Here is a 10,666-nt window from a genome sequence, read left to right as displayed (position 1 = left end):
TATGTAAAAAATCTAAATATGTTAACCAAACATGGTGGAAATAGGTTTCCATATTTGAGATGTTTTCAAGTATGAGTTTCATTTGTTGTGGAAAAATACAAAACATCAAGCATTTATGACTTTATTCGAAACATGAATGATTCAATGGCCATAGCAGTGGTTGTTCAAAACACTGTACCACTGAATTTGGACATCTGGTAAGAATAAGAATAGCAAAACAGCAACAGACAAATAAAAATAGTATAAAACGGACAGAATAAATGACTTGTTGTCATGTGTGTGGGTGTGAATTTGTAAGACTGTTTTACTAATGACTGTACTATAAAAACAGAGCTTTACAGAGCCACAAGATGGCAGTAGCTGAGTAAAAAAAGATCACATGACACTAATACTATTAAATGCTACAAAATTATATCTGAAAAATTCAACAAAACAACACAATATAATAAAAACTTACTTTAATAAATTACACATGGATGTACAAGTTATGCTAAAGATAACAAACAAATATGAAAATTTTTTTTTGTAGGTAAAAAATATTAAAATGTAAACAACATAAATATATTATTAAAATGTATAAACTTTGGTTTTCAAATTCAAAATCCTAGCTTCATTACATTTACCAGCCCATCACAGCCAGTAACATTATAATCATAACTTACAGCAGTGGTCCCCAACCTTCATCAAACATGTGACCGAAAGAACATGTATATATACACCTGAGGGGTGGGGAGCTCAGATTGTAAACATTATAGATATTAATATTAAACATTTTACAAAATAGATCATTCACTTCATTTTGGCATTTGAAAAAATATTTTTATATCATATTTTTAGTGAAACATTTTATGCATCTTTATTTGACCTCTAAGCATATCAGATCCTTCGCCCCCCTGTAAACTTTCAAGTTGGGAACCACTATGTAAAAGTGTTGCAAATACAATATCAGAAGCATGACAGTGTATGGAGAACAATCATTCGGTCAAATGAATGGTAAACTTTACAAAAAAGCCAACACCCTGTTTATCCAATTTATCGTAAGGCCACAAACCTTTCTGCCTGAAGCCAATGCTTCTCTAATACAGTACTTGCTGATACAGTATTTTCAGTATTAAGAATATTAATAGCAAAGGCTTAAATAATAATTTGACACGTCACCATCCAAGTGAAAGTTTTGGATTGCCACACAAACAGATCCAGCTGTCGTTTGTGGTTTTGAATCATCATATTTGCTCCAAGGGTTACATCACAGTCACCTGTTTGCTTCCATGTCTTTCTTTTCAAAGACGATCTTACTAGAAAAGTAAACGGCCACCACGCTTAGCAAAGTGGCACAGGCCATGTATGTGGTTACGCTGTGAAAAAGCTGCACTATGGAGCCCAAGAAGAGAGATGGAACCACCTGAGATAGCATGTAAGCACTGTCCAGTAAGGCTATGTCTGTACCAATTCCTTTAAGGACAGGTGGTTTTGGGCATATGCTTACACAAACATGCAGATCAAGCGATTGTGAGGTTGATATATTGCACTGACAGGTTTTCGTGTTGGGCCCAGCAATGCAGCCGTTGGATCTTTTCTGCTTGGTCAAAAGCTGTACATCAGCTGATTTGATCAACACTGCACCATTCCCATGAGGTTTGTGTCTCTCACCGGGAAAAAACACCTGTGAAGAAGTGCAAATGCTGTAATAACATGGACCATTTTGATTTCTAAAGTATAGTTTAATTTTTACACGTGCACGAGAACCAACCCACCCAGCAAATTGGGCTAAAACAAGTCAAAATTTGGGCTTGCAGTGAAAGAGATGTCTATCTATAGCCCAAGAATATGCATACCTACTTTTAAAACGTGTAAAGAAAATGAAAGCAAACACTTTGCTTACATGACGGAATATCAAACATCTCCAAGTTATCTTGGCAAAAATGGCATGTTACCAAATTCAAGGTTGCATACGCGTACAGGATAGGCCAGAAGAGTCCTTACGAAAATTGACCATGGTTTTACTACAGTAAAAAAACATGGTTACTGTAGTAAAACCATGGTTACCACATAATAACATACGTTATGCTTTTAAAAACCATAGTTAAACCATGGTTAGTGTAGTAAAACCTAGTTTGCTGATAATAGTCAATAAAACACCATGGCTGCTAAACTTTTACTACAGTAAATCCATGGTTAATTTTTATAAGGAAAGTATTGCAATTTGTCGCAATGCGCATGCATCGAACGTCGTTTATGCATATGAACCAAACTATGTTTTGCAATGCGTAAAAACAAACTATACTTCTTAAAATTGGATACACAATGCAACCCTTACAAAAATTAACCATGTTTTTGTGGTAAAAGTGTAGTAACCATGGTTTTTTGGTGTATTGATTAGCAAAACCATGGTTTTACTATAGTAACCATGTTTAACTATGGTTTTTGATTAACATGGTTTTGTGGTAACCACGGATTTACTACAGTAACCATGTATTATTTTTGTTTTCTACCACGGGTCTGTTGAATGCTGCATTCTGATTGGCTGAGAAGTGTTCTATGGGTGTTGATTATTTTTCTGTAAACCGCACACCTAACTTTTCAAATGTCTTAAAAATAGGCACCAGAGCAATGTTTGTGGTAACCGTGGTATAAGCGGAATAATTGACTCCGGTCCTTTGAATTATGTAAGGAATAATTGACGACGGGCCATTGAATTATAAGAAAATAATGCACACCAAGGTGGGTAGGCGGCACGACGCGAAGCGGACATTGCTCTGGTGCCTATTTTTAAGACATTTGAAAAGTTAGGTGTGCGGTTTACAGAAAAATAATCAACAATAGAACACTTCTCAGCCAATCAGAATGCAGCATTCAACAGACCCGTGGTATAATTGAAAATAATGCACACCTGCTTCGCGTCGTGCCGCATTACCACCTTGGTGTGCATTATTTTCAAATAATTCAATGGCCCGTCGTCAATTATTCCTTACTTAAATGTAGTTAAACTAAAACATGGTTAATTTTCCCCTAACCATGGTTTTATTGTGGTGAAAGTGTAGTAACCATTTTTGGTGTATTGATTACTATCAGCAAAACCATGATTTTACTACACTAACCATGGTTTAACTGGTCAAAACCATGGTTATTTTGTGGTTACCATGGTTTTACTACTGTCACCATAGTTTTTTCATTTTAACTGTGGTAAAACCATGGTTAATTTTTGAAAGGGTCGTAAAGAAATACATGTCACAGTAAATGAGAATATTGGATGTTTAATATATACAGTATGTGAAGCAATATCAGTGAGATTTCACATGAGCCTATTCAGCATGAAATGACAAAAAAACAGAAATCAAGAAACTACTGTTGCATGTTGCATCACTCTTAAAAATAAAGATGCTTCACGATGCCAAAGAAGAAAATTTTTGGCTGAATAAAACACTGAAGAGTTTTTAAAAGTTTTAAAAAGTTTAAAAGTTTTTTTTAGATTGCAAAAATGTATGAAAGAAATGCGCCTTTGAGTGTAGTTCTTCTCTGGCATTCTGGCAACGTTTTTTGTAGCACCTTTATTTTTTAAGAGTGTATGCTAGATTAATGTTTTGCTATTTTTAAGTATTTGCACATTGTAAGCATGAATGAATTGCAGGTGCGTCCCCCTACCTGTGTATTGGAGTGGTAAAGACATGTTAGTGTGTATGGCAGTATCTGTAAGATACTAAAGGTGTATCCTGTAGCCGCAACCATGATGGTGACTAACACGACATTACGTGAGACGCTCATGACTGCTGAACTCACGGCCAGGATCATCATGCTGCTCATATACAGCTTTCTGTGGCCAACCCACAACACCAGAGGCTCCATAAGCACAGAGAAGATCACGGACGTCACACATTGTAGAAAAAGACCCAAGCTGGCCATTCGTACACCTGGAGAGATATAGAGACACCAGATGCTGCTGTTAACTTTAGGGATCAATATGATCGTGTGTATTGAATAATGCTTTATGACTTTTTATACAATCAGTTACTTAAGCTATATAGCTGTTCCTGTAGTTAATTTGGTAAAGAATTGTGCTAGCAACACTAAGGCACCGTATGTTGCATTGGATAAAATGATCTGACAAATGCATAAATGTAATTTTTTTATCATTATGTGTGTTTCCTGGGGATCGAAACGTCACCATCACCATTCACCCCGCACCTTCATCATAACGTATCCTTCCTGGGGAACCTGGAATATCACTGGGCACCCCGCCATACAATCCTTCCCCGACAAAATCTGTGTAGAACAGCATAACAGACATGAGGGCCATCCAACTGCACAGCTCTGCAACAAACAGTCTTGCAATGACTTTGGGCATGCGACTGCACAGCGAGTAAAGTTGTGGACCCACAGACAGGAGGCTGAAGATTATTCTGGGCAAGAGCAGGACTTTGGAAAACAATGCACGTGGACAACAGCAGGTCGTGGACTTTGCAATCCTCCTGGACACCTCGGCGTCTCCGACCTTTTCTCTACCCGTGTGTTCTTCAGATATGAACATTGTACCCATCAAGCAAATGAGGAAGATGACGGTCAGCACCAGGAAGATAAAAGATATCTGTCCACCCAGATAGACCACGGTATCCGAAGCGCTCCAGTCGACCGCAGGCAGCAGATATCCAACGCAGCCACCCAGGCTGAGCATGAGGGAATTGGAGGAAAAGGCCTTGCGGCTTTCTACTTCTCCAGGGAAGAGATCTGATATCAGAGCCTCCAACGGTGTGAAGCAGGCCTGGCCACAGAACTCCATCAGGCAGATAGCCAGGACCAACAGCGGGACCTCCAGCCAATGGAGGTCGTGTTTTGTAAATAGGCTTACGAGGGTGGACGTCTGAGGGATGATGAGGAGTCCGAGGAGGACACCCAAACACAACGGCCAGATGAACGGACGTCGCCGGCCATATTTACTTCTGAAGCCATCGCTTGCTGAACCAATCAAAGGAACAAAGATCAAGCCCAGCACGGGTCCCACACCTGAATAAAACATGAGATATTCAGCACCATAGACATAAAAAAAATCTTTTTAATTATTCATTTTATTTTGGTCACTTTTTTATTAATGGAAACTGGTGCTGATGTAGACTCTGTTTAAGCTTGCATACTTTGGTGTACTCATACAGTGTATTTAATATTATAATACAGACAATTACGACTCAATCTTTGAATTTAGTATTTGATGAATGTGATATACACATCAACATGCATTTTTTATCACTGTTAAGAGGAATAGGATGTGGATGTGTTGAACAGTGTCCATGTATACCTAAGCAAAAACTTGACCAACTTATAGTTACAATAAACATTTTTTACTGATTATTTTAATTTTGTTATTGCACTTTATTTTTTTAAGTTAAGTTTATGGATTTTATAGGTTAGAAAAAGTTAACTAATATTGTAACTCATTTCTGGCATGCCAGCATTTTTGTGATATTCACAAATATTTCAAAAAAACTAAAAAAAAAACTATATGTCTATAAACACACAAATATATAAATTAAAAGAACAGATCTGCTTACAAAAAAAGGGGAAAAACCCTTTTTTTAACCTATAAAATATGAAATTTTGAGCAAAAAGCTGAAAAAATGGCATTTTTGTAAGGTAATTTTTTTAGAGATATGATTGAAAATGAAGATCAAAACATACACAGAGTTTAAAATGTTGTTAAATTACTTTTTGCTTCAGTTTCTGGGTAAGTTTTCTGGCCATCTAGATAATAGCGGAATTACAGATTACCGTAAAACCTCGTCAGGAAAGCGTCATTTGCAGGAAATTTTCAACGTGATGCCCAGCCGATGCTTGACCAACGGCCACCGACGGAACCCGTTTAATCTCCTTATCCTTTACATCCCATATATATATATATATATATACAGAGTCAATAATATATATCTCCCAAGGGTTTTTTCCCTCCTAGGACTTTTTTCCCTTCTAGGCTTAAAAAAGTTGGGAGGTTTTCCTCCTAGGGGGTTTTTCAATCCTGGGGAGTCAGCCGACATTGGCTTAACTTAGCACCCTCTTCTATATGTTACATTATTAATACATTATACATTATTGTCGGTCGATTTTTCTGTTTTTCCCCTGCTTCTATTAATGTAAAACTGTAAAAATTAGAAACAATTACCAATTGTGAAAAGCGCTATATAAATAAAATTGAATTGAATTGAAAATATTTTATCTTAATTGAGAGATAACCCGTCAATGGTGGGAAAAGAATTAGAAACATGTTCAAAACACAAAATTTGAATTGATGTTTAACATTTGGGTTGACAATCAAATCTAAAACAAAAGTTCAATCTCCTGTTGATGAACTTACCCAGCACCATGGTCATGAAGCGTTCCTGCACCCCTGCTTCCAGCAGCATGGGTGGGATGTAGATCGTCCCAGCAGCCAAACATACTTCCAGACCACATGTTAAAGAATTAATCAAGAATAACTGTGTGATCCTGCCATGCATGTCCGTCCTGTCCTCTTTCACGCCTCCTTGGCCTTTTTTCTTTTCTGTTTATTCTGCAAAAACAAAAGAAGTTATTTAGCCATACCTAAATGCATTCATGCAAACAATGCTTGCTGTCAAAGGAAAACAATGTATGCACAATATGTATTGAAGGTACATCTTAAGTAGGCCTTTGTTATTTGAAAGGTAAATAAAAGGTATCACTTACTTTATGCATTCATGCGAGAAGTCAATAATAAAATACTTAGTAATGCATTACACCCAGAACAGTACAACCTGTCCTGGCAACAACCTTAACATTATTGCATTAAAGTTTTACCCTTAGCCAAATGTATTTCATACCATGCATACATACATATTTACATCATTCCACCTTCATTTTCATATTTACACACGGATGTAAGGATGACTTGAAATTCAAACACCATCAACCATAAAGCAGCAGAACAAGTGGAGCGTGCATGCGACTAGCGAATATTACACCCCTTTAGTAAACATAAAGCATCACATAGTCTGTTTGTTTTACACATATAGCATGATAATGATCTTAACACCCATACCATCTTTGTCTATACAGCCACCGTAAAATTAAAATAGGATCTGGGGATGGCTTTTACTGTATATCTGATCATGTCTGTTAGCTTTGAGTCCCAATGCAAGAGTCCCAATGAGAAAAATAACCTTCTCCAGTTTCACCTGCCATGACGATAATGATTGACATGAATGAAATGTGCGCAAAACCTTATTGTGCATAGACAGCAGATTATCAGTTACCATCTGCATGTTTGTCTAGGGCGTCATAGTTACTTTAATGCGACTTTCTACAGTTGTTTCTTTAATTGAAAATATATATTTTTTAATAATAGTTGCTATGATGTAAAGAAACAATGATATATTATTTACATTATGTTATTGTTTTTATATATAAGTATGTTTGTCAGTTTGTTGTAAGGTCTCTTATTTATGATGATTCAAATTAAATTATTATATTACAGTTATTTTTTTTTTGTAACACAACACGGTATAGATAAAAAGTTACCGTATTGCACTAATGAAATCAAATTAATCAATAATTAGAATTACATTTAACAAAATATATTGTGGATAGAAAATGTTATGATGATTAAAATATAAAATCATTATATTACAAAAAAAACTATTGTAATACAATACCATATAGAAGAAAATTGACTATATTATGATCATCATTTATATGTAACAAAATATATTGTGTGTTTGTATATATTGTGCATAGAAATAGTGTGAGGTCACACTTGAAAACTTTTTTTCCTGTGAACATGATTGTAGCGACGGCAGCAATTGTTAACTTCCCCTTTGGCACATTTCTTCAAAAATGACTGAGGCATATATTTAGATCACAAACAAATGCATTTGAATTTACGTCCATGACACTCTTTTATTTAGCTGTCAGTTTAAAGCTTTTGACAGTCTTAAGTATAACCTGAGGCGAACACAATAGTGCCGAAAAGCTTTACGACAGAGAAAGTTTCACCTGATACTATCTTTGACAGAAAACTTCACAAGGTTGTTTCAGCATCTGAAATAAAACACACAAAACATTCACTGTAAGAGATTTTATTTAGGTCTTTATTAATACCCCCCCAAACTGTTGTTAAAAATCTATTAAAATACTTTCTGTTCACATGTCAAGACCACAACAGCTATTCACAAACACTTATACTACTGAATATACACAGGGCATTTAATAACTAATATCAATAAATATTAGTTATATATCTAGCAAAAATGTATAATATTTTAGTTCCATAACACACAGGCACATCTATATATTAGAAACAGATTGAATACTTACATGGCAAACTCCTTTAAAAAGTCAAATCTCAATAGTTGTCTTCTGTGTATTCCTTTATTGATTCCCATGTGAGTGCGTGTACAACTATTGTGACATCAGATTGAGGAGTAGTTACAGGAACGTAAGAGGAAGTGGGAGGGATAAAATGAAAGCGCGCAGATGAATGAGAGAGTAACACACAGAAAATACTTGAACTTCAACATTCTTGAGATAATTACACGATTTTAACTAAATATGCTATTACCTAAGTTCACTGAAATAGGTTTGCCTTTCTTAAAGAGTATTTGCATTATGTAGACATATCATAACAAGTGCTGATCATATGATGGGCTACAAATCTATGATTTTTTGCTCATTGTTCAAATATTGAGTATGACTGATATTTATACGATGAAAATGAGCATTTCTTGTGTATAAATAAATATAGTAGAATAAAATGAAAGCTTTATTGGCGTATAAGTGTGTAATTGGGCATTTCAACAATGCACATAAAAAACATACAGACATAACAGGACTAGGACAACATAAATCTATTTAAAATGCACAGAAGATGGTGTAGTACAAAACACACAGAGCCGACCCATTTGGTTATGGGGCCCTATATGAGACCATGAAAATGGGCCCCACTGGTGTAAAAATTGTCATAGCACTGCAACTTGTCAAGTTAAATTAAAATAAACAAAAATGACAATTTATACGTTTTTATGAAGCGCAAGATATTAAAAAATTTTGTTATAGTGCAACAACTGTAGAACTAGTACTGTATGTATCAATACAAATATTATGGATATTAATATAGAATAATTCATATAGGGTGATATAGTATTCTGCATACTGTTTTTGAACCTTATTAGTTTTTGAAGTTTACTAGTAGGCTATTTACTAGTAATTTTTTAGCATATAAGAATTTTACAACCATTTACTAAAGTAAATGACATAGTATAATAGTCTTTTTTTTCATGTGGGTTAATTTATAAAAGGTAATGGACATTTTTCTTTAAATAAGCATACACATTAAACAATGTAAAGCAGGACATACATTTACTTTGAGGTTGCTTTTCTTCCTCTGCTTTTCTCTTTTCAATTCCAAAGGTACCGTTTTGATGCCATAGTTTGCCTAGGCTACGCCTACCACAGCAAGCTCACTGAAATAAATCTTGTTTTTTATTTTTATTGAAAGATGTAACATGAACAATATGGGCCCTATTTTAACGATCTAAACGCATTGTCTAAAGCGCACAGCGCAACGTCTAAATGGGCGTGTCCGAATCCACTTTTGCTAATTTAACGACGGGAAAAATGGTTTGTGTGCCGAGCGCATGGTCGAAAAGGGTTGGTGCTATTGTAATGGGAGTATTTTGGGCGTAACGTGCAGTAAACCAATGAGAGTCTCAGGTCTCATTCCTTTTAAAAGCAAGTTGCGCTGGCGCTATGTCGCTAGAAGATCCCCAGTTTAAGATTAATGTTAAATAATTGTGTGTTTTTTCACTTGTATTGAAAGTGTTATTTTTTTATTAAAACCTTTAAAACCCGTTTTCATTTAGTCATGGAAGTGAAAAAGCAGGCTTGTAATTGCTTTAAATGTATGGCTATCCAATATCATCAAAAAATAATTTACAACTATGTAAGAAAAGGTTTGTACTCTAAAAATACTTTATTTGTAACAAACAGGAGATAAAGAATTTACAAACGGCTCTGCACGTTTCAGTACTTTGGACAGCGTTTTTTTAGCAAAGAGTTTTTTTTTAAGCATTACTTAAAAATGTTTCTCATCTCACCATATCCGCAGGTACAGAGTCATCATATACAATAAATCCGTGAGGTAGCATTTAAAAAAAAAAAACATTTAAAAACAGATGCATTTGTTAAACAAAGCATTTATTTACTTACCAGGCTACAGGTGAAGCAGCTCTTTGCGCCTTAACGTCTCATAATTAGTCCTCATTTATGTCCAAGAGACTCAATAATAATCTTTTACATTCAATCCCTTAATCTTTCATATTTAAAAGCATTGTTGTGCTGCTGCGCATTCATGTACTTTGTGATAAGCAAACACGCTTTGTCCTCCCGTTTATAGGCGCATATTACTAATGCGCTCTTTAAATAACATAAAACACATTGCGCCATTGACTTTAGACTTTAGACCAGGTTTTTGTTGGTCAATGGCGTAGTCTATTTTATTTGCCTCAAAATAGCAACGCGACAACAATGCGCCTGAACACACCTCGTTTTCAGACCAGAACGCCCATGGGCGCAAAAGGGGACGCAAATGCATTTGCTATTTAAACAACGCGGCGCTAAACGTGAAAATTAGGGTGGAAACTAGCAAAAGACACTTGCGTCGCGCATTGCG

The 10,666-nt window shown here is 35.5% G+C and overlaps 1 protein-coding gene across 2 annotated transcripts; it reads right to left on the bottom strand.

The window, feature by feature from the left end:
• Positions 1-60: 60 nt before the first annotated feature.
• Positions 61-8,037, bottom strand: slc45a3 (solute carrier family 45 member 3). Of its 2 annotated transcripts, XM_073876373.1 has the most exons (5): positions 7,993-8,037; positions 6,338-6,532; positions 4,183-4,998; positions 3,643-3,908; positions 61-1,663 (listed from the first exon to the last, which is right to left on the bottom strand). In XM_073876373.1, exons 2-5 carry the CDS (start codon positions 6,477-6,479, stop codon positions 1,253-1,255), a joined length of 1,635 nt encoding a protein of 544 aa, XP_073732474.1. In that variant the 5' UTR covers positions 6,480-6,532; positions 7,993-8,037; the 3' UTR covers positions 61-1,252. The 2 variants fall into 2 exon arrangements, with proteins under 2 accessions (XP_073732474.1, XP_073732475.1); XM_073876374.1 differs by lacking the exon at positions 7,993-8,037 and having other exon boundaries at positions 6,338-7,465.
• Positions 8,038-10,666: the final 2,629 nt, after the last annotated feature.

Source organism: Misgurnus anguillicaudatus, chromosome 14 (genome assembly GCF_027580225.2).
Source record: "Misgurnus anguillicaudatus chromosome 14, ASM2758022v2, whole genome shotgun sequence".
Classification (NCBI taxonomy): Eukaryota; Metazoa; Chordata; class Actinopteri; order Cypriniformes; family Cobitidae; genus Misgurnus; species Misgurnus anguillicaudatus.
Note: the sequence above shows the minus strand (reverse complement) of the source record. Positions and strands in the feature narration are given on the sequence as shown.